At 42.5% G+C, this 24,522-nt stretch overlaps 1 protein-coding gene across 3 annotated transcripts in view; it reads left to right on the forward strand.

Annotated features, from left to right (window-relative positions):
• The window catches only part of SSBP2 (single stranded DNA binding protein 2), a 312,621-nt gene that overhangs the window by 85,995 nt on the left and 202,104 nt on the right, over positions 1 to 24,522 (forward strand). For all 3 annotated transcript variants that reach the window (XM_075932203.2, XM_006124333.5, XM_075932205.2), the window contains 2 exons: positions 2,899 to 2,960; positions 6,100 to 6,184. Coding sequence is in view for 1 of the 3 variants with exons in the window: in XM_006124333.5 (XP_006124395.1) it covers positions 2,899 to 2,960; positions 6,100 to 6,184 (147 nt within the window). In the remaining 2 variants the exon portion in view is untranslated. The remainder of the gene's footprint in view (positions 1 to 2,898; positions 2,961 to 6,099; positions 6,185 to 24,522) is intronic.

The following is a 24,522-nucleotide window of genomic DNA, read 5'->3' on the forward strand; positions in this document are numbered from 1 at the left end:
TAAAAAGTCCTCCAGCTTGACAGCATTTTGACACTATTGCGAAATAACTGCCTGCTGTGTAGAGGCAGTCTAAGTTATTTTGGAATAGGGCTAGTTATTTCAAAATAGTGTTGCCATGTAGATGTACCCTGAGAGAAGAGCAAGAAAAATGAAGTGAGCTGGACTGTTAATTTATAAGGGTATGTCTGCACTAGCTTGTTAATTCGAGCTAGGTAGGCAAATGAGGCGACCAGAGTTGCAAATGAAGCCCGGGATTTAATTACAGGCAGTCCCTGGGTTACATGGATCTGACTTACATCGGATCCCTACTTACAAACGGGGTGAGGCAACCCCATACTAGCTGCTTCCCCCCAGCATACCAGGGAGACGTGAAGCTAGCGCCCCCCCCCCAGCAGACCAGGGAGACGCGGGACGGCTTTTCTCAGCAGACACCTCAGCTTGAGAATAAAGGACTGAGGGAAGTGAGGTGTGAGAATAAAACTGAGCTCTGGACAAATGTTTGGCTAGAGTTTCCCCTACAATATGTACCAGTTCCGACTTACATACAAATTCAACTTAAGAACAAACCTACAGTCCCTATCTTGTACGTAACCCAGGGACTGCCTGTAATTAACAAGCTAGTGTAGACATACCCTAAGGGAAGAGGAAGGCATAGATTCTCCCACCATACTTTGTCCTTTTTGTTTTTATTCATAGGTGCAATGAGACTAAAAACCCTCCAGATCAGGCCAAATGAGGATTCTTATGCTGGAGAGGATTTGCAGGCTAAATAGGAGGCATTGCTTTCTTTTCTGGTTCCAATTTAGGAGGCATGGCAGGAGAAAAAGGCATGGCTAGTGCACTCATGTGTTTTAGCAGTTCCCATAAAATATAATAGTCCCTGTGGCTATTCAAAGTCAAAATAATTTAGAACAGTTGTGAGGCTAAGAATTTGTCCTTAAAAGAATGAAATGTCTATAACTTAGCTAAGGGTGACTAACTGTCTATAACTATTTAAAGAATGTATACAACAATGATTGAGAGACATTATTTAAAGCTGTACAAGGAAGTGGAACTATTAAGTATTAGGACAAAATTGAGAAAGGGAAATTTAAAAAGGATATCTGGATATTTGACATTGTAATCAGTAAGTCCTTAAAATAATGTCTTAAGGCATAGATGCAAACTCCCAGCCCAGGCACCAGTCCTGACTGGAGTGATTGTGCATTCCAGCCTGGCACTCTCAGCAGGCCGGGTGGGGAGCTTGTCTGTTACCAGCCTCATAGCCCCTCCCCTTCCCACCATCGCCTTGTGGGGGAAGAGGATGGAAACTGGGTGGATGTGCTAACTACACTCTGCTTGCTCATGACTCCTCCCGCTGTGGCAAGTGGGGTGTGTGTGTATGACCACTGATGCTGTGCAGTGCCAAGGCCCCACCAATGATCCTTAAAACCATATGCTCGAGAGACAGGATGTCATGGAGGGAGAGGACATGGTGATGGGAAAGGACGGAACTTGGGCCTGGTAACAGACAGGCTCCCCTTCCCACTAACCTTCTCAGGAATCCATCGGAGCTGGCCCACATGCCAGGAGCTTGAGACTCCTGTCCTAAGGATTTTTTTTTAAGCTCTCCCAGATTTTGTGATATGATGTTCTTTAAAGGATTTTTTTTTAAAAGAACTGAGATTCACAAGCCATTAAGTCCTAGAATCTCCTTAGGTTCTGTCACAGTATGGTTGCTAGGTATTCGTTTTCCAACCGGAACTTCTGGTTGAAAAGTAACCCTGATGGCTCAGGTTGACACTGCCGACTGACCTGTTAAAATGCCAATCAGCGGCACAGTGGGGCCTGGGGCTAAGCAGGCTCCTTACCTACCCCAGCTCCATGTGGCTCCTGGAACCAGTCATCAGGTCCCTGTAGCCCAGTGTTTCCCAATTTTATTTGGCCACAGAACTCTTTTAAATGCAAAATAATTTTGCAGAACCCCTAATAACAGTCATATATGGAGCTGAAAAAGTAGACCACAAATAAGTAAGGATAATAATAAACAAATGCTAAACAAGGTCATTAGATCAACATTTAGTTTAATTGCACATATTTAAAAACAAAAATCACATTTAATGTGTACAGTTTTTTTTTAAAATAATAAAATATTACTGTAATGGAATTTTCTCACAGAACCCTTCTTTAATCTTTAATTCGAACTACCTACTCCATGCCGCGTGTAGCTGCGGGCACGGAGTTCGGACTAAGGGGGATTTAAAAATGGCGGCACCCGGGAACATGCAAATGAAGCCCGGGATATTTAAATCCCGGGCTTCGTTTGCAAATCTGCTTGCCCTAATTACCCTACCTAGCTCGAACTAACGAGCTCATGTAGACATACCCTAAGGTGTTGAATATCAGTTACCTCTAACACTACAATGTTATTATCTGGTTAAACACTAGTGCAATTTGGACCTGGAGGGAAGACTGGAGGGAAGACTGCCACCTGCTATGTCATTAAGATTACTCTTGTAGCATCTTGAGTTTTTCTTAAAATTCTCTGACTCATGTGCACTGTATATAATTGTATTGGCATTTTAAATGTATAATTTTTAATTTCTCTCTTATTCCTGTACAGTTATACTTAGTAAAACATCTAGCAGAAGTGCAGAATGATAAAAATTGTAGTACCAATCAGAATGTTAAAAACATCATAAAACATGTCTAAAATAGGTTTTCTGCAAAATATATGACAAATGCTGAGTACATGGTGGTAAGATATGTTAAGTTATGTGGCCATCCCAAATTCCAGATGATACATACTTTTCCAACTGCTTGATCATGTATTTTCTTTTCTATCTTAGTAGCTTAGTTAACATATCTTGTTCAGACTGAATGGAAAAGCATAAAATACTTGATTTTTGTTCCTTTTAGATAAGATGGGAAAAAAACATCACATTGGGGGAGCCCCCAGGATTCTTGCACTCTTGGTGGTGGTAAGTATTAATAATTTTCTTTCCTTCCACTTAAAGAAGGTTAAGAGGGAGTCAAATGACTATGCTTAAAACTGCAAAGAAAAGAACAGTACAATACTAAATTTTCATCTTTTTTTTAAACTGACAAATTCTTTTTTATGGAACTTTTTGAGGTATGAAAGAAATGTAGATGAATTTTCACCAAGTTCTTCAAGAATAATTGCTGTAGAAAATAATTGAAGAAGCAATTAATAACAATTGAATCTCCTAAAAATCATACCCAAGAAACATAGCCATATTTTTTTTCTAAGAAAGTTCCAAGTTGAAGTCTTAGCCTGTGGTATTCTTCATTTCAGTTGTTTTTCCAAAGCCTTGTTTTGTGGAGAAAAAGAGTGTATTACAAAGTTAATGGTGTTAGTACATTATATTAGAACTGGAACAGGTTTTGATACTTTATTTACTATGATTCATGCAGTAAATTATACATTTAAAATAAGTTTTCATATGGGAAAAATATATTAAAATACAAGCAGAGATGATCAACTTTATCCTGTCATAAAATATACTATCCACATTACTCCTCGGGATCCCAATTCATTATAGTACTTAAGCAAATACTTAACTTGAAGCATGTTCTTAAGTCTCATTGAAGTTGAAATATGACTCAAGTATGTTCTTAATTGCTTTGTTAAATAGGGCTGGACTTAAGCCAGTGTACAAGGTGACTGTACAAGTGTGTTATGGGTAGGCCTGATTAGGGTTCAGGAGATATATAAACAGTCTTGGAAACAAGTCAGAAATATGGATAAGTGGATGTGGACACTTCAGAGCCAGAGGAAGAGCTAAGGAGTACCCATATCATCCTATATAAGGGGCAGGGAACTGGGAGAAAAGTGAGGTTGAAGGAACCCAACTACTACCAGAGTGGGAGAGGGAGTACCGCCAATGTTCATGAATGCAGGGGTGAAGGAAGGCCACAGAGAAAGGCTTTGAGGCTTTGTGGCCACTCCCATGTACAAGGAACAGGAAGCTGGAAAAGAACACAGGAGAGATATGAGATTTTATTAAGCACAGGGTGGGTGGACACTCTACTAGGGATAATGGGAATAAACCAGGAACCCTCCATTTGAAGGGAAATTGGAGACTGAAGAAGATTTGAAAGTGACAAAAGACAACAGAATGGGTTGCCAAAAGAGGTGTTTTGAATTATGATCTAGGACTTTAGATTATGTCTTTGAGATATGTATAATAATAAATTACTTTATGACAAGGCAGTCAAATCAAGAGAGTGGTATAGCATTTGAAGGGTCTCTGATGGGTGGAACTGATGCTGGCCATCTGTGGGGCACCTATATGTCACTACAAATTAGTTAAGGAGGGCCTGGCTTGTTGAACACACACTTAAAGTTTTCCACACCATTAAGTTTTTTGCTGAATTGGAGTATTTAACATCTACTGCTGATATCTACATGGTCAAATCAATAAGGAAGCTCATGTTCATTTGGAAGAATTCTATGATGTTGGCTTACAAAGTAAATATCTATTGTGTTGGCTTATATCAAATAATTATGTATAAGGACAGCATCTCTTGTGCAGGAAGCCCATTACCTCCGATAGGTATGCTACATGAGTGCCCTATACTTTTTCACATATGATCACCCTTACTATATCTATCTATCTGGGGGTATGTCTACACTACCACCCTAGTTCGAACTAGGGTGGTAATGTAGGCAACCGGAGTTGCAAATGAAGCCCAGGATTTGAATTTCCCGGGCTTCATTTGCATATAGCGGGCGCCGCCATTTTTAAATGTCCGCTAGTGCGGACTCTGTGCCCCGCGGCTACACGCGGCATGGACTAGGTAGTTCGAACTAGGCTTCCTATTCCGAACTACCGTTACTCCTTGTGAAATAGGAAGCCTAGTCCGAACTACCTAGTCCGTGCCGCGTGTAGCCGTGCGGCACGGAGTCCGCACTAGCAGACATTTAAAAATGGCGGCGCCCGGCTATATGCAAATGAAGCCCGGGAAATTCAAATCCCGGGCTTCATTTGCAACTCCGGTTGCCTACATTACCACCCTAGTTCGAACTAGGGTGGTAGTGTAGACATACCCTGAGAGACTGCAATGATTAAATATCTCGACCTCTATCTGTAAACACTTTATTTTATTTAGTTAAAACAGCTGGCTAAATCCTGTTAAAAGAGTTCAGAGGCAGAGGAATATAAATTGTATTTTAACACTATTTTGAAATACTGCTACCTTTCAAAGTGTAAAAAGGCTCTGACAAGGACATCAATTTTTTCCCACTATTTATAAGCCAAGACCTATATCATGATATTCTTTTCCACTTCTGATATTTACCCATATACAGGAAACCTTTGCCATTTGCAGGTTTGCTGTCTGTGGGTTTGCATATTCAGGGTGTGCTGCCCCGTACCAGCCCAAACATATGATGCATGCTTTTTCAGTGTCCGCTAGTAAAGGAGCCTGACAGTTAAAAGGAAAATTGAAGTTGCAATGATGCAGTATCTGGAAATTTTAGATATTACATTTGTTTATTACATTATTACATGTAAATATTAATATATTGCAACATTTTATGTGAAAAATTGAATTGTTTTGTTTTGGGAACACCCTCCCCAGTATTTGTGGATTTTACCATTTGCTGTGATCTCAATAATGTATCCCCCATCAATGGCACAGGCTTTCTATATATGCTACTTTATTGTCTTTTGGTTAAGGCACAGTACAGTGACTTAGGTGATCTAGGTACTATTCCTGTTTTTTCCTGCACAGTTGTACTGTGTGATTTTGGACAAGTTTTAGCCTGTGCTGTGTAGTGTTTTGTGAAAGTTAATCTAGGCACATACAAAGATATGAGGTTAATTCAGAGTTCCAAGCTATTCTGACAGTTTGTGCACTAACTTCCAGCAGTGCTGATATTCTTGAATTAAACTATAGTGGCCTTAATGGGACACACGCCTCAGAGACTCAGAAGATTCTTACCTTACCTCGCAGATCATCCATCAGGCCTAATTCATTAATATATAGAGAGTTTTGAGATCTTTGGATGGAAGGTGATCTATAGATATAGTTATAAGGTCAATGTATTATAAATATTTCTTTGTGTTTTTATAACTAATTATTTTTAACTTGTAGTGTATTTTGGGATCTCTACTGTGCAGCTCCAGAAAGACGAGAAACATGTGAACATTCAAGTGAAGCTAAAGCCTTTCATGATTATGTAAGTTATATATCTATCTATCTTATTGTATTTAGTTTATTGTATGGCTGATTATTATATTCAAAGGAAAATGTCTGCGCAGTGGTGATTCAAAAAAAGAAGGAATATCTGACTTACAGCTTTCTGATCTCAAATACTCAGATTTGCTTTCCATAGATGCCTTAGAACAAGAATGTTGTTTGGAAATTTGCATCCTGAAAGGAAGTAAAATCCTCAGAATGTCCTTTGACTTTTTTAAAAAGCAGATCATGTTACAATATTTATACTAGGTATTATGAAGTGAGTTAAATACAAGGGGATGAATTATCTGACCCAGCAGAGCAAGACAATGGGAGGAATAAGGAGAAAAGGGAGCAGGGGAGGACTGTGTGTGACTTTTGAGGCCCCTTTATTCTGCTTCTGGCACAAGCCTGATGGCACATCTACATTGCCAGGAAGATCAATGCTGCAGCAGTCGATCTTCTGGCGTTTGATTTAGCAGGTCTAGTAGGGACACACTAAATCAAATGCTGAAGGTACCCCTATTGACACTGGTGCAGCTCACTGTCACGAGGAATAAGGGAAGTTGATAGGAGTGTTTCTCCCATCAACTGCCCCTAGTGAGGATGACATCCTAGCTCAGCTCAAGGTATGTCGACTCCAACTACGTTATTTATGTACCTGGAATTACATACCTTAAGCTGACCTTCCCCCATAGTGTATACCTGCCCTCAGAGTTGGTCAAAGTTACCTTGCTTTTCTGTGGCCCAAAAGAGCAGTGCCGGAAGCTGGGGTATCTGGAATGCAGCACTTACATTCCTTTTTCTCCCGTCACCTCCCTTATGTGTGCGGGGGGAGGGAAGGGAAGAGGAGGGAGGCTGAGGAGAGGGAGTAGAGCTGCTGTTGCAGTTCTACTTCATCTGTGTTTATGATATCCTCAGAAGGCTGGCTAAGAGGGTGCTATGGCCCCTGTGTGCCTCCAGGTGATACAAAGAGGCTGTAAGTGGAGCCAAAAATCTGGCCAAGGTATTAGTCTTAAAGCATGAGTTTCTTTAGTCTTTTTTTCAGTTTGTCAGACCATTAATTTCAGTTAAATTTTTGTGTGAAATTATATTTTCTGACATAATGGTGAAGTAGACAGATTGTTTAATAAGCATGAATTTGGCAAAGTCTGGATGGATCAGAAGTTTGATCGTGAGTTTAAGATCCTTTAATTTCTGTGTTACCCATTTGAATCCTGCATATTGTCCCAAATTGTTATCATTTGACGACTATTCAGTATCTTACAGTATTCGAACTAGAGGTGATCTTGGTTCCATTTCTAGTTGGCAGGAGACTGTGTAGAAATTAGCACTAACTAGCATCTTCTAGAAAAAGACCAGGGACTATGTAGGCATTATCCTAATGTCACCCCTTTAAATTGTCCTTTCTGGTTATGGTTGTGGATAGTTAGCAGGACAGCATCAATAATTTTGCACAGCAGCTGTCCATACTGTACTTGTTTTTGGAACACATAACAGGGCAATGGTCTTCAGAGCTACCATGGAGCTCGTGGAGGAAAAAATTGCGGCTCCTGCCGGAACTGGGACGAACCCAGAATGGCTCAGGTCAGCCGCTCTCATGGCTGGGCTGCTCTGAGCCGCATGTGTGCTCATGGCCCACGCCGTTCTGCTCATGGCCCGCAGCGCACTGTATCATATCCTGCACATGCAGGCCGAGTCAGTCTCACTCAGCGTCCAGCCTGCATGTGCTAGCAGCCTGCCACTGAGCACTGGCACCGGCAGCGGTAGTGCCTTCAGCTTCGGCTCCAGGTGCAGCGGTGCCTCCAGCTCCAGGACCTGGGCATAAGGTGGGGAGAGAGGGGGAGGATTGGGTTAGAGCAGGAGGGAGATGCCTGGCTCTGGAGAAGGGAGGAGAGGGAGATCAGGTTGCATCCCGACGTCCTGGCCAGCACACACTCAGAGCCATCCGCTCAGCACATGCGCCCAGCGCCTGGGGAGCAGCAGTGGCGGCTCTGCTCTGGGACCCAGGCATAAGGTTGGGGGGTAGGGGATTGGTTTACAGCAGGGAAGGGAGGTGTCTGGCTCTGGGGAAGAGGAGGAGAGGATTGGGTGTGTGTGGGGGGGTGCGCATGGCATCCCAGCGTCCCGGCCAGTACATGCTCAAAGCCGGCCGCTCAGAGCACGTACCCCATCGCCTGGGGAGATGCGCATGGTGGTGGCAGCGGCTCTGGCTCTGGCTCCAGAACCTGGGCATAAGGTTGTGGAGATGGGGATTGGGTTAGAGCAGGGTGGGGGCCTGGCTCTGGGGGAGAGAAGGGGAGGAGACTTGGATTAGAGTAGGGGGAGCTGGCTCTGGGGGCTGGGGGGGGGAGAGGTGAGGAAAAGGTGAGGAAGGGGAGAGGAGGGAGTAGGAATCCTGGTACTGCATGCCAGCTCCTACTTCTCAGGAAGCACGCGGCTGTCATGGGGAGCAGAGGAAAAGCATGCGCTTCCTGAGAAGTGGAAGCTGGCATGCGGTTTTGGGACTCCTACACACACACCCTGCGAGGCAGGCAGCAGGGCGGAGGATGTCCCCGGCCCAGTGACAGACCTGGTGTTTCAGGAAATGCGCCAGGTGTTATGGGAGGGGAAAAGAAGAGAGGGGAGGGGAAGAGCAGCCCACACACTTCCTTAGATCCGGGATCCCCAGGTACCGGTCGAGCTGTCCCTGTCCCCTTACCCTGGACAAACTCCTCCCTCTCAGCACCCTGTCCCCTGCCACCTGCCCCAGCATCTTGCTCCGACACTCTGTCCCCTGTCCCCACTGGCACAGTTGGGGCCATATTAGTGAGGTTTGGGGTTTTTTGGAGGGGTTGTTTTCTGCATCTCACTTGTGTAGCCCCGATTGACTTTTCTATGGGTCAATGACCCCTGACTCAAAACAGGTCCCCCACCCCTCATAAATAAAGATAATGCTGAAACACATAGTGTTTGACGTAATATATTATTTAAAAATGAAGCCTGGCCAACAAGCCCCCAATTGAGGCCAAGCCCCCATCTAGCCTCAGCATCATAACACTCCTGCATTCCCCGAGACCCGAAACCTGAACCTATCATACCCTGGAAGCCCCTGTCCTAAGCCTCTCACATCCCCAAACTCCTGCATCCCCACATCCCCAGTCTTCTGCCACAACACTCCTGCACCATCCACACACTGCAAATCTGTGTCCTGAGCCCATCATACTCCCAGTATCTCTGCCCTGTGCCCCTCATGTACCCCAGTCCAAACTCTTGCACCCTCACAGCGACAAGCCTGCAGCTTGCTCAGCACCCGAACCCTCCACCTGACCTCAACACTGTCCAGCCTGGAGCTCCCTCCCTGGAATGGTGTACCGCACCTATTTTCTCCCAGCACGGCTGGTTGGTTGGTTGGGGTTTTTTTTTGTACAAAAACTTTCTGCCCTGGTATGTGTCTCTTCGCACTCTGTCCACTGCTATTTTGGCTCTATGACTCTAACGGGTTGGCCACCCCGGTCTAGACTATGTCCAGGGAATGTGTCTGTTCTTCTGACATTTTTTGCAAAAGAGCAGACGCACTCTTTCAGAAGCCCCGTCTTCCTCGTTTCATGAGGAAGAAGGGTACTTCCGAAAGTGGAGGTTTTTCCGAAATTTGGCTCAGTGTAGATGGGCCAAATTTCGGAAAAACCTCTTCTGAAAAAAGAATTCAGAAAAAGGTATGCAAATTGTGGAGCGCAATTTGCAGACCTTTATCTGATAAAACTCTGTAGTCTAGACATAGCCTCAGTCTGATTGCTCATTTTGCTTTGCCTGGTTTTTGTAGTCATAATTTTAAAAATATCAAAAAAGTAATCAAGTAAGTCTTTTGCATGAAACATATGTGTATTTTTATGGCTAGTCAAGTTACTGTGAACTATGGTCTGATGAAAGTACATCAGGGAAGAAAGAAGTAAGACATGTGGTATGCTCCTATATGTCTGTCAACCAGCATACAACAAGATCTACGCATGTCCTTTCCATGTCAACCTGCTTTACAGTACCTTTTTAATTTGAGATATTTTGAGATTGCTGGAGTGCTTTTTGAAGTCTCTCACCTTAAAAAACAAAAGTAAAAATATAGAGCTTTGTTTTACAGATGCTAGATGTAAAATGACAAGATTAATGGCTAGGCACTATTAATTATTATTATTATTATAATAAACTGTGCCTATGTTATAGATGCATTTTGCTATTTCTGCAATTACCTACTATAACTTGCGCTTTCTCATGAAGTATAACAGTGATAATTAGTTGTTGCAAGGTTTTTTTTTCAGTCTGTGTTATTGGGTTGTGTTTTAGCCTTTAGTGTCAGAGAAACGTGAATCTGATGTTTCACTGGTTTCCAGAATTGAAGTTGACTTTCTGTACTTATGATTACGATGTATAACAGGACCAATGCTGTTCTTATGTTTTATGTGCCTGAGCAGCCCCTTTCTGTGATGGGCATGGGCGAGCTTAAACAGCGCACCACTGGTGGGGGTGCTCCAGCAGGGCGCGGCCTGGCCAAAGCAGGGGGCAGGAGCACTCCAGCCTGGCCATAGTAGGTGTTCCAGTCCTACCAGAGCAGCCCCTATCCATGGTGGGCCGAGCTTGGCTGGAGCAGCGCGCTGCGAGTGGAGACACATCAGCCCAGCTGGAGCAATGCCTTTTTGTGCCCCCATTTATGTGGTTAATCGATTAAACATAATGTTTAACTAATTACATGGGATTTTACATCCCTATTCGTTACCAGATTTGCCCAATACTCTGGGGTATGCTCATTTATCAGGGTTACTCTTATGGGACTGGGAAAAGGTTAACCATTCTATCAGTGTGCTGTTTGTGCTTACTTGTGCTCTCATATGTAGCTGAATTCTCCCTGCTGCTAATTCCCCCTCCCACTAAAGCTCTCCTGCAGGAACTAGGTTCCTCAGGATGGGGTTCTTCCCACCTTAGCAACACACACAGACACTCACACCCACTAACAGAGCACGTCTAAGAGGACTGGGTAATCAGCACTCATAAGCTGACCCCCTCATATGACCCTGGATTCAGCAGGCTGGGTTAACAGCAATGCCACACTGCACCCTCATGTGCCTTTGGACTCAGTGGGCTGAATTAAAGAGCACTTTAAACTGCCATCCTCGTGCCCCCAGGTTCAGCACCCCCGATCCCCACTTTCACACCAGAGTCATTCACCGGTAAACCACACAATGAGCAAACCCCACAGGATTTTGGGCACTACGGGGATCTTTAGCTTGGGTACAAGAAGCGTTGTTGCAGAGTGAATGGGGAAGCCAAAACAACAACCCTTTAAGGAAAAGTGAGCGAAAGAGAAAGAAAGAGAGAGAAACAACCAGCTTAACAATGAAAGTTATTTATTTCTGAGTAGTGAATAGATATCAAAGAGTTACAATATTAAATCTAACAGTTACAATATTAAATCTAAATTGAAACTGATCACAAATGTTAGGTACCATATAACAGTTTACATAGGGCAGGGTCAAGAGGCTATGCTTAGAGAGGTAGTTGATGGGAGGGAGGAAGGGACAGAAGGAGAGAAAGAGAGAGAGAGAGAGAGAGAGACCTCACCACTCCATGGAGCTTGCACTGATCCCAGATAATGATGGTAGCTGGGGGTCCAGAGGCCAGGAGACAAGCAGAACAGAGCCCCCAGCATGATCAGACAGGAGATGAAGAAGTCTCAATGGAACTGATGCAGTTTAAATCCAGGTATCAAAACAGTTTTTCTTGGGGCAAGGATTGGAGTTTTTATAGGGATAGTTCAAAGAGACAGAGGAGATACAGTAGAGACTGATCAACCCTGGTTATGGGTGATGTTCCTTGAACGAGCTCACAATGCAACTAGGCAGTTTCAGTATTTTATATGTCAATAGGATCGTTACTAGAATTGGTCTAATAATGACTAATTTGGGTGTGAGCAGGCCTGGGTTCTTTAGCATCTGGAGTAGAGATTTTCCATCAGGCAGTGCTTCTCTGCTTTCGGTATCCCATAGTTCACTGCGGTTCCTGCCTTGGAAGAGCTGGTCTCCATTCCGTATGCTAATGAGTTCTGACTTCAATGCAGATGAGGCTGGGGTGTTTCCTTAATTAGTTTAGGTGTGTCTTTCCTGGCCTTTTCATGGCTTTGTCTGATTCTAGCAAAGGCTTAGGGGAAGTGGGGGGTAGTATGGTTTTCCATGAATGTCACTCCCTGACTCCCAAGAGCACAGGGCTAATAGGTAACATATTACCTTGTTGGATTTAGAGAATTATTCTTGTTTAGTGTGGGAGATTCTTGTTTAGGGTGAGAATGCTCTTTGGTTCTTATCCCACAGAATCATCTTTAAAGCATATACTTTAATAGGATGAAGTCAGTAATTTTATAGGCTTTTTCTTACTCACGTTTTTAAGAAACAGGAATGAGGTTCAGGAACATTTGATGTGGGAGCAGGGTAAGTGAATAATTTGTAATGATCTGTTCTGCACTACTCACTCAAACAAACCAGCTTTTTGTAAATTTATAAAAAATGTACTGATGTACTGGTTAGAAAAAGACATAATCATTTTCTGTGTTAAATATTTATAGTATCTTAATCACAATTTCAGGGAAACTATGTCATATATATCTTTTTGTATTCTTGGATAAGATTTAATGAAGCAAACTAATGAGGTTTGTTTCATTATTTAATTTGTCATAAAATTACTGGATACATTTTGCTACTATTAAGTAAATATCTGGACACAAATTAGCATGATTGGTCTTGGTAGTCTTCTACATTATTATAGTTGAAAATGGTATGTATACATGAAGCTTTTAACTGATATCAAGTCTACCTAATCCGGCAGATTGAATCTTTTTTCTCTGTTGTAGGAGTTATGTGACTCTGTACTTAGAGATATATATATCATACATGTATATGACTGTATTTGCAATTTATGTTTAAATAAATATTGTAGCACATTCCATAAATTGCCTGTTGCCACGCCCTGAACCTGGCCTTGGTGTATCCCCCAAACCGGGGCTTTGTGGACATGCTGCCCTCCCTGAATCAGGATGGGGCCTGGATAGATACGCAGACCTTGTTATGTACTGCCCACCTGAAGGTCGGGCATGGACTTGTGACGTGGGGGCTTGGCTTAAAGGGATACTGTAGTGGGGCGGAGTGGCCGCCCACTGACACGAAGGAGGAGGAACCCCTCCGGGAAGCCAAGCCGACTGCACTCCTATGAGTAATCTGGAGAACAAGCAGAAAGTACAGGCAGAGAACAAAATATCAGGCCTCTGGCTGCAGCAAAATGGTGAATTTTACAGAGAAACTATTGAACTCAGTGTCATTGTGAAAGAAATGCAAAATTCCATGGCCATGGAGGATGTGGAACCCTGGCTGAAATGAATAAGACAGATCACACTCCTCAGTACTGTCACTACATACTGAAGAAGACAATCCTTCATAACGTTATGTTTGATTCATGTTTTCAAAATTATCTCAAGAATCATAACAGCTACAAACTAAATGTTTAACTGAAAAGTTGAGATTCTGAAACAATTCTGTGGCAAGGGGTGATTTCTGTGGCTGTAGAATATTTGGGTGGCCTCCTGATTTGCACAACATCTGCTTTGTCCAATACTGGCTAAGGGCCACTTCACTAAAAGCAGTTGTTCTCTCCTTTTCTGAAAGAAGCATTTCTTCTCTAGAAGAGAACCAGAAGAATGACATAAATTCCCTCAGGGTGGGTGAGGTAATTCTTTATTGGATCTTCTGTTGGTGAGAGAGTTAAGCTTTTGCACTTACAAAGTTCTTCTTCTAGGAAACATTCACACAATGTCACAGAGTTAAATGCAAGATGGAACAGATTGTTCCTCCACATGCACATTTTACTGGCCATATGTGTTTTTGTGGCCTTAGCTTTTGACCGGGTCCTTCTTGATTCTGTTCATGAGAAATGCTTCCATGCTGTTGAGTGGAAAGAATGCTGTTTTTGTATAAATGTTCAATTTAAGCTAAAATGAGACTTGTTATTTTTCTGACCAGTTTTACTTCTAGCAGATATGTCTCACCTATGAACCTTAAATATATGTTTTGGAAGCTAAAAAACACCTTAAGGGAGGGTGGGCAAAACGGCCTCCACAGGCTGGATGATCTGGCCCACGGAGACCCTTCCGCTCCCACTCAGGGCCTACGGGTGAGTTGAAGGTCATGAAGTTTCCTCTGCCCTGCAAGGTGCGAGCAATTCTTAGAAGCACCACACGCTTCTGGCAGGGTGGAAAGAGACTTCACGCACTCCCCCACCCTCAAGCCCTGATTGACCTGGGGGCAAAACGGGGAGCGCACAAAGTCTCTTCCCACTGATAGGGGCATGAGCACCTATGGGAAACCTCTGGGAGGGGGCAAAGACTTCACTCACTTCCCCACCACCAGACCAATCATGGTCTGTGGGTGGGGAAGCAGGGAAGTGTCCTGCCTCCACCCCTTCTGCCTGAGGCCCCACCTCTTCCAGTGCAGCCCGGGGCCACTTCAAAAATTTCTGAAGTGGCCCCTGGAAAAAAAATGATTGCTCACCCCTGCATTAAGGAAATCTGGACAGGTGCTTGGAAAATCTTTGGGTGCTCTTGTCTACTCACATGTGACTACCTTCATCCTTTAGAAAAATGCCATTAACAAGTATAAAATTCCTCCTTTAAGTTAATTTTCTTACTAGGTGACATGTCTGTGGGATATTTACATGTGCAACTAACTCTTTATGATGGCTGCTGAAAGACTCAAGGTGAAGAAATGCACATGTCAATGTATTTTACAGAATACCTTCTTTGAGAGGGCCAGAATATAATGCCCAGCAAAAATACATTCAATTTGTACAAATACCTGTTTAGCTGTAGTATCTTCTAATAAAGCTGTACGGGGAAACAAGAATAATAATGTGGAACAAATACATAAGTTTGTTTAGTCAGTGTAAACACATTTATGCCTACATGGCTCCAAGGACCAACTTGTCCTCTGTTACCAACATGAGACTCATCGTCTTCATTTTACTTGTAGTTTTGGCACACGCTACAAACATAGCTTCTTCAATGTCATTGTTCACTGAGGCCAGTATATAATCTTTCTAGCCTTTCACAGATTTTCTTAAATTTCTAAATAACCTTTATATATCTTTTTAATTCTTTTCAGTAACTCTGTAACTTCAGTTACATCCATGCTGATGTCTAACCAAAATTCAAACACTCTCCTCCCTGCTGGGCAAATTAGTGATAGCAGCTGGGAACATGCTGTCCTGGTCACCCTGTGCTGGTAGCTTTAATCAATTTCTTCAGGTTCTCATCGTGAGCTATTGTTCTCACCATCACAGTTCTCATTTCATAGAAGTACAGACAGGTGTTTTTAATCAAATTAACATACATGTACAATCTCTAGCTGTGGACTTCGTTCCACTGCACTTTGCTCTGCAACTTCTGAATACCTTCCATGTTTGTATTCAATTTGCAATCACACATTTCTTAGTGAAAAAAATGATCTCGATATTTTTTGGTGTGATAGTTGCCTGACTATTTGTCACAATAACAACCAATGGCTTGTAGGTCTGTTTCAGCTAACATTAGCTTTCCATATTGCTAACATTAGCCTTCCATAAATAAAGACATGACACTTTTTACAATCATGCACTAAGCCTAAAGCCTCATTCTTGGAGCAGATTGACACTTTAAGTTTTCGTAAGCATCCATGACACACAATCCACTGGTCTCCTGTTTTAATCATATTGTTGTAAGAGGACTGCACCAATATTTGCAGAGTAAGAATATAAGAACGGCCATACTGGTCAAACCAAAGGTCCATCTAGCCAAGTATCTTGTATGCTGACAGTGGTCAATACCAGATGCCCCAGAGGGAGGGAACACAACCGGTAATCATCACATGATCCCTCTCCTGTCATCCTTTTCCAGACCAATAGAGGCTAGGGACACCAGTCCTACCCATCCTGGCTAATAGCAATTGATGGACTTAACCTCCAGGAATCTATCTGTCTCTTTTTGAAAACTGTTAAAGTCCTAGCCTTTGCAACATCCTCTGGCAAGGAGTTCCAGAAGTTGACTGTGTACTGAGTGAAGAAATACTTCCTTTTGTTGTTTTAAACATGCTGCCTATTAATTTTGTTTGGTGAACCCTAGTTCTTATATTGTGGGAACAAATCAATAATTTTTCCTTATTCACTTTTTCCACACCACTCATGATTTTATAGACCACTATCATATCCCCCCCTTAGTCTCCTGCTTTCTAAGATGAAAAGTCCCAGTCTTTTTAAGCTTTCTTCATATTATGGCACCCGTTCCAAACCCCTAGTCATTTTTGTTGCCCTTTTCCAATGCCAATATATCTTTTTTTGTGTTAAGGCAACCACATCTGTATGCAGTATTCACGGTATGGGCGTACCATGGTTGTATATAGAGGCAGTAAGATGTTCACAGTCTTATTTTGTATCCCTTTATAAATGATTCCTAACATTCTGTTTGCTTTTTGGACTGCTGCTACATATTGAGTAGATGTTTTCAGAGAACTATCCAGAATGACTCCAAGATCTCTCCAAGAGTGTGTGTGGACAATTTACGTTAACACTGTCATACAACCTCAGGACTGAGGGTGTATAAATTAATTCCTTCAATTTCTCAAACTCTTTTTTAAGATTTGCATCCCATAGCCATTGGACACCACTGCATAGTAGTTCACCATTCCAATAAAACTTTGTACCTTTTCTGTCTGTGTTGAATCAGTCATGAAGCTGGACTCTGCCTTCCTGTAATCTGCTTGTGTATCTTGCTATTTTCTCTTCTCTTCAAGATATGTTATTTCCACTACTGAGTTTGTTTAGCTTTTGTGAAGATCACTTGTTCTTTCAAGAGTTGTCGGCTCATACTTGTCTGTTCTTTTTTTCCCCAGATCAAAACATCATCTATGTAAACTGCAGTACGCTCTATGCCATCAGAAATGTATTTTCCAGTAAAACACCTTGGGTGCTAAATAAAACCCAAACATAGTCTGCAGAAACAATATCTCCCAAACAGGGTGTTGAACATGCACAAATGTGTGCACTATTTTTCTTGGGGCACCTGCCAGAACCCTTTAATGGATCCAACACGGAAAAATATTTGGCACAAGCTATATCCCCCAAAATTTCTCAATTGTAGGTAGTGAAAAGTGTTCCTCTTTCACTCATTTACTTAATTCTTTTGGAACAATACCTAACTAAAAGGTAATAGAAATGTAGCCGTGTTAGTCTGGGGTAGCTGAAGCAAAATGCAGGACTAGGTAGCACTTTAAAGACTAACAAGATGGTTTATTAGATGATGAGCTTTCGTGGGCAAGACCCACTTCCTCAGATCAAATAGTGGAAGAAAATAGTCACAACCATATATACCAAAGGATACCATTAAAAAAAATGAACACATATGAAAAGGACAAATCACATTTCAGAACAGGAGGGGGATGCGGGGGGGGGGGAGGAAGGAAGGTAAGTGTCTGTGAATTAATGATATTAGAGGTGGGGAGAGTTAGATGTCTGTTAATACCATTAACTCACAGACATCTAACTCTCCCCACCTCTAATATCATAAATTCACAGACACTTACCTTCCTTCCTCCCCCCCCCCCCCCGCATCCCCCTCCTGTTCTGAAATGTGATTTGTCCTTTTCATATGTGTTCATTTTTTTTAATGGTATCCTTTGGTATATATGGTTGTGACTATTTTCTTCCACTAGTTGATCTGAGGAAGTGGGTCTGGCCCACGAAAGCTCATCATCTAATAAACCATCTTGTTAGTCTTTAAAGTGCTACCTAGTCCTGCATTTTGCTTTAACTAAAAGGTGTTATTTTTTTTCTTGCAATGATCAAGGTATCCACTCTGTTGTTTTTTCTACTTATTTTGTTTCCCAGTACAATGAGACCATCCATCTCCTCCTTTTAGCTTCTGCCTTTTGGGGTACATCTACACTGCACAGCTACTTCAAAGTAAGATACTCCGGAATAGTTATTTCGAAATACCATGACTACACTGTAGGGAAGCCTCAAAATTAGTCCGAGGCAGGCTTCCCTAATGTATGCGTGCTACCTCAATTTAGAGCCCCAGGAGGCACTGGGGAGGAATAACTTAGACTGGCCCTTGTGAGGGGCTATTTTGAAATAGCATCAGTGGAGCGTCTACACACACTTTATTTCAAAATAGCTATTTTTGAATTGGCGTTATTCCTCGTAGAATGAGTTTTACAGATTTCGGACTAAGCCGTCTGTTATTTCAAAATTATTTTGAAATAATGGAATGGCTGTGTAGATGCTCCCATTTTTATTTCAAAGTAATGCTAGGTATCTCGAAATAATGGTGCAGTGTAGGAATCATTATTGGTAAAAGGAACATCTCTTGGGGCTTGTGTTGTATGACACTTGGGCTCTTCCAGCTTTATTTTGTACTCTATTGAGAGTTTATTCTCTGGACAACGTGCTCAGAGTGTTCCTTAGTTGTTTTGGTTTCCCACTCTGTCAATGAGTGTACCCTTTGGATGTGATCAGGGGCTGGGCATGTTTTTAGTCCAAAAATGGGTGGTATTTTCCTTAGTATTATTACAAATTATGTCTGTTTCACTTTATTTCCCATATATCTAGTTTACATATTCCTTTACATGCCCATAAGCTCAACATTTTTGTATGCCCTGAATTTTGCCTTTCACTAAGTCTGGCTTTTCTTTTAGGCTACGACTACACTGAACAGTTATTTTGGAATAAGATATTCCAGAATAGTATGTCTACACTGCAGGGAAACCTCAAAATTAAACTGAGGCAGGCTTCCTAATGTAGACCTGCTACCTCGATTTAACTTTGTTGTGTAGACTCACCCTTACTGTCAATAACACTCACCCTTAGTGTCAATAACATTGGTTATGCAGCAGTTTAAAATTGTCCCATTTGCTTTCAGGTTGGCAGTTCATTCATCTTCTGCTACAATGTGTTTACTGCTCCTATGAAACACTGGTCTGAGCTAACAGTGTGGTTGCTCTCCTCCTTGTCCATGCTATGCACACACTGCTGGTATTTATGTCTCTTTTCAAGATTTGGCAATCCATTCAATTTTTTGCATCTTTTCCCATATGCAGCGCATTATCCTGCCTTACACTATGTGGCATAGTGCATGAAGCTCAATGAACCGGTCTTATTTCATCCTGACTTTAAGCTCTGTGTCAAGAGCAGGTGTCAAGGCTGGTTCCCCACTTTGACACGCTGAATGCAAAAGTGGGGGCCTGTGAAAGCAACCCCAAAACTTGATTTCTACAGGCTTTGGTACAAAAACTTCCCCAAAAATCCTTATACCTGGATTGTGGGGAATCCACTGCCACCATCAATGCTTTTGAACCCATAAACAGGGGTGGACACTTGAAACCAACCCCAGGAAAAGAGCTTGGAAAAGAGAAGAGAAAATACAAATTGCAGTCTGTGATTGCTGTCCCCTCATCAGAGGCATGCAGATCCCACAGACTGATTTTCCAGGACACAGAAATGAACCAATACCAGATTTATTACAAAAAAAGAAAACTTTTATAACAATACTACTGTTGCAAGCATAATGACTAGATGGAAAAAGTTACCAATTAATATACTCATGGGGATCCCACATGGGCTCAGGACTTAGTTACAAAAGAGAGAAAAACCCATTTTCTAACAGCACAGACATCAGATCCAAATTCCCAAAACAGAAAACAATAAAACCTTACAGATTTATCTAGACTTTACTCTACTTACACATTATGCAGAGTCTTTTTCTTGGAGAGAGACATGTCTTCTGTCTCCTTCAGTATCTAGAGAGCAAACTGGCTCAGAAACAAAGGAGGGAAAAACCCCAAAATTCCTTTGTCTCAGTTTGAAATCCCTAACTGCATTTCTATTATGTAAGCAGATACCTGGCTAGGTACAGGGACATAATTAACCCTTTAGTCCCCAGGCTGATAACCATCCCTTATGGCCATGACAGCAGGTCTACATTAATACATAAATAATGTAACTGGAGTCAACATACCTTAAGCTGAGCTAGGGTACCGTCCTTTCTTCAGCATGTCAATGAGAGAAACACTCACTTCAACTTCACTTACTCCTTACAATAGCAAGGAGTGTTGGCGTTGACGGGGGTGCCTTTCGCGTTTAATTTTACATCTCCCCACTAAACCAGCTAAATCGAATGCTGGAAGATCAACTTTGCCACAGTGTTAATCTTCCCAGCAATGTAGATGTGCCCTTAAGTTCCTTTTCCTGTGGTATTTTGGATTCTCAATCATGTCTACAGTGTCACAGTACCATCCTTTCTGCATAAGCTTCATTCTGAACTACCACTGGCTTGGCAAATTGTAATTGCCTTGTCAAGGGACTAGTTCTGATATGCACAAGTTGAAAACATCTCTGATGTTTCCTTTTTAGATGAACTGACTTTTGCAGTACAGTTTCATGGTCAGTCTCTTCTACCTAGGGCAATGAAAAACTGCTAAGTATATCAAGTGCACCAGAACTGTCAGAAATAAGGCTATCTTCTGATTGTCTTCCTTTTTGATTGGCACCTATTGCTTTCAGTTAGAAACACCCCCATTTAAATCTTTTCCTGGTGTCTTCCATATTCCAAGAGAGTTTGTGCCATAGTAGAGCATCTCCCACCCAGGATAAACAACTTAAAGGTATAGATCCCAATTGCGGTGATCCCCATTTTCTCTGGATATCTATGGTAAATCTATCCCCAATTTTAATACGCCCTAAGTTTCATTAACTTTTGCAACTTTATGTGCTGTCCCATTTGTGTGATGCTCCCTTTGTGCTGGCAACTCTTTTTTAGGGGGGATTCCAAAGACATGCACCAGTAGGAGACATCCTGAAACGTCATTGCCAAGGAATGAGATTGGGTAGAGATCTGCAAAGCTACTGTAAATGGTCTTGTGCTGCTAGGAGAAAGGCTGAGATCTGCCAGGTTGGGACCCTGAACATGTTGTCTGGGCAAATCTCAGCCAGCAACAGAATTATTTGTGGGAAAATTTCATGATGTCAAGAGTTTCCCTGTAGAAAGAGTGATTTTTGTCTCTTTTTTACCATGCTTACACAGGGCACGTCTACACATCAGGGCAAAAGGTGAATTAAGCTACAGAACTTCTGCTCCGTCAATTGCATAGCTGAAGTTGAAATAGGTTAATTTGCCTTTTGGTGCTATCTACACAGCTGGAAATCAAAGGAAAAACACTTTTCCTTTGACTTCCCTTACTCCTTATGAAATGAGGATTACAGGAGTCAAAGTCAAAAGTCCTCCAGCTCGCCATTATTTTGAAATAATGGCTTGCTGTGTAGACGTGCTCTTATTTTGGAATAATGTTAGTTATTCCAAAATAACATTGTTGTATAGACATAGCCACAATGTTTAGTAACATTGTGACTGATATACTGTATTCACAAAGGTAAGACATTTTAACTTTTAATGCAAGACAGGTTTGGTATTGTACAAATCCAAATACATTTTTGTCTCTTTATGGATGCACAGTCCTACAGTTAAAGTTGTGATGATTTTTTACATGTAAAGGAGATTCAATATATAAAACCTGTTGTAAATAAAAGTATATAGTATATTGTTTCTAAAATTACACCATTTACTCATTGAGTACAGATTGAATTTTCTGAAAAAGTACAAGAAAATTGGTTGATTAGCTTGAATTAAATGGTGAACCCTAACTGCATATGGAGCCACCATCTTTCCAGAGGGCAGCGTGCTGCACTACCATTATTATCAGTAGGAGCCAGTGGTCATTTTGAAAGAGGGCAACTTAATTACAGTGCACTTTCAGCATTTGCGTTGAGAGAAAGAGAGAAGTTCTGTATGGAATTCTTCTGTAGAAAACTGTTTTTTCCCCTCCCTATTAAAGTAAGACACTTCTGGCTAGAATAGTGGCAAAATACCACTAATTCTAACAATTTCTGTAAAAAACCTGCTTATTATTCTGAATCCACTCATCAGATAGAACAGTAATAGGAAACTATGCATGTGAGACACAGGAGTGAGGGTGTATGTATATAAGGGAAAGTGGGTTAATAAGTTAAAGAAGAAAAATGGGGGGTGGAGGAATAGGGCAATGTGGAAGTCAAGAGTCAGGGAAACTGACCAGTATGTTGACTACATCATACAGGTCAGTGTGGTATAAAGTATCACAAGTATCTTGATGAATCTGGTTAAAAGTTGATACTACATGCAGGTTTGACCTCTCTCGTCTGGCATCCTCGGGACCTGACTGGTCCTGATCAAGGGTATTTGCCAAATGAGGAGAGATCCCTCCCAACATAGCCCTTGTTGCCTCCGGCTAGGACTCCAGCTTAGCCCTGCTGCTGCCTGCCCAACCATGGCTCCCCAGACTGGAGCTCCGTGGCTGCTGAGTCTCTACAATTCCTGGGGCTGCAAGGGCTCTGCGGCTGCCATGGCTTCTGGGGCTGCCATGGCTTCTGGGGCCACAGTGGATCTGGGGCTTTTGGAACTGCCATGGCTTCTGGGGCTACAAGGCTCCGTGGCTTCTGGGGCTGGCAGGTCTCTGCAGCTGCTGCCAGCCCCCTGCTACCGCCTGGCAGCAGAGGCCAGAACTCCCTGCTGTGCTCCCCTCCCACAACATGGGGCTCCTGGTTGAGTTATGCTTCCCTGCTCCTGCCCTGCAGCCAACCTCCTGGGGGTGGGGGAGCCTCTTTGCCCCCCCTTCCCACTAGGCACTCATTCCCTTGAAGAAAATTGGCATGCTCCCCCACTCCCAGACCAATCAGGGTCTGGGGGCGGGGGAAATAGGGAAGCCTCTTTCTACCCTGCAAGGAGCACATGGCACTTTCAAATGCCGCGGGGTCCTCGCAGGGCCGGGACAGGGTGAAGGAAGCTTCACGCAGCTCCCCCACCCCCAGACCCTGATTGGCCTGGGGTTGGGGGAGCTCATGAAGCCTCCTCTGCTTTCCCCCCCCCCCCCCCCCGCGAGCAGCATGCGATGCTTCAAAGTGCCACGTGCTCCTGGCAGGATGGGAGGAGGCTTCACACACTTCCCCACCCCCAGGCCTTAATTGGTCTGGGGGCAGGGGAGCAGCAGGGCCTTTGCAGGCCGGATCCACTTGCTTGGCTGGCCGGATCTGGCCCGCGGAGCCCCTTTTGCCTACCCCTGCATTAAACTACCTTTTATAGACACATTTGATTTTTGTCTTCTCCTCATGGTGTCACTACAGGACAGAGTTAAGTTTGTTTGGATGCCACAATTATGCATTTCCATAATTTAGCATGTTTGAATTGCTCTTAAATTAACCTTAACTTAGAATTTTCTGAGATTCTAATACCTAATTTTTGGATAATTATAATACCCCTGCAGTGTTTTAAAAATACCTCTATGTACTCAACATTAACTCCAGTTTAATGTAGCTTTTATACAAGAAATGTGTGTGTGAGTGTAAGAGCATTTTCTGTCTGTAGATACATAAACATACATACTATGAAAATGGAAAAATGTTTTATTTACATTTTTCTTGATTAACTTTATAAGACTAATGATCATCCGTTTAAGTCTTACCATATCATTGTGAAAATGAGCCATCGCATGAACTACAAGTAACTCTAGTTACATTGCTAGTTATTATTGTTACTGGTATTCTAACAGTAATTGATTTTGTAGTTTGTACTTTGATTGTTCATTATATGTTAACTGGTCACTCAGGGTATGTCTACACTACCCTCCTAGTTCTAACTAGGAGGGTAATGTATGCATACCGCACTTGCTAATGAAGCCTCGTTTCACGAGGAGTAACGGTAGTTCGGAATAGGAACCTAGTCCGAACTACCTAGTTCGAGCCCCGTGTAGCCGCGCTGCACGGGGTTCGAAGCAGCGGGGATTTAAAAATGGCGGCTCCCCGCTTATGCTAATGAAGCCCGGGAAATTCAAATCCCGGGCTTCATTAGCAAGTGCGGTATGCATACATTACCCCGCTAGTTCGAACTAGCGGGGTAGTGTAGACATACCCTCAACTGTTATTCTAATTGGTTAGGTAATTGGTACAATATAAAATAAAAAATAATACATCTTGAAGGAAACTTGTTTTGAAAGAAAAAACAGGACTATGTAGCACTTTAAAGACTAACAAGATGGTTTATTAGGTGATGAGCTTTCGTGAGCCAGACCCACTTCCTCAGATCAAATTGTGGAAGAATATAGGCATGACCATGTATACCAAAGGGATACAATAAAAAAAAGTGAACACATAAAAAGGACAAATCAAATTTCAGAGCAGAGGGAGAATGGGGGGGGGGAGGTAAATGTCTGTGAG

The sequence above is a fragment of the Pelodiscus sinensis genome, chromosome 6, assembly GCF_052426305.1.
Source record: "Pelodiscus sinensis isolate ZL-2025 chromosome 6, ASM5242630v1, whole genome shotgun sequence".
NCBI lineage: Eukaryota > Metazoa > Chordata > Testudines > Trionychidae > Pelodiscus > Pelodiscus sinensis.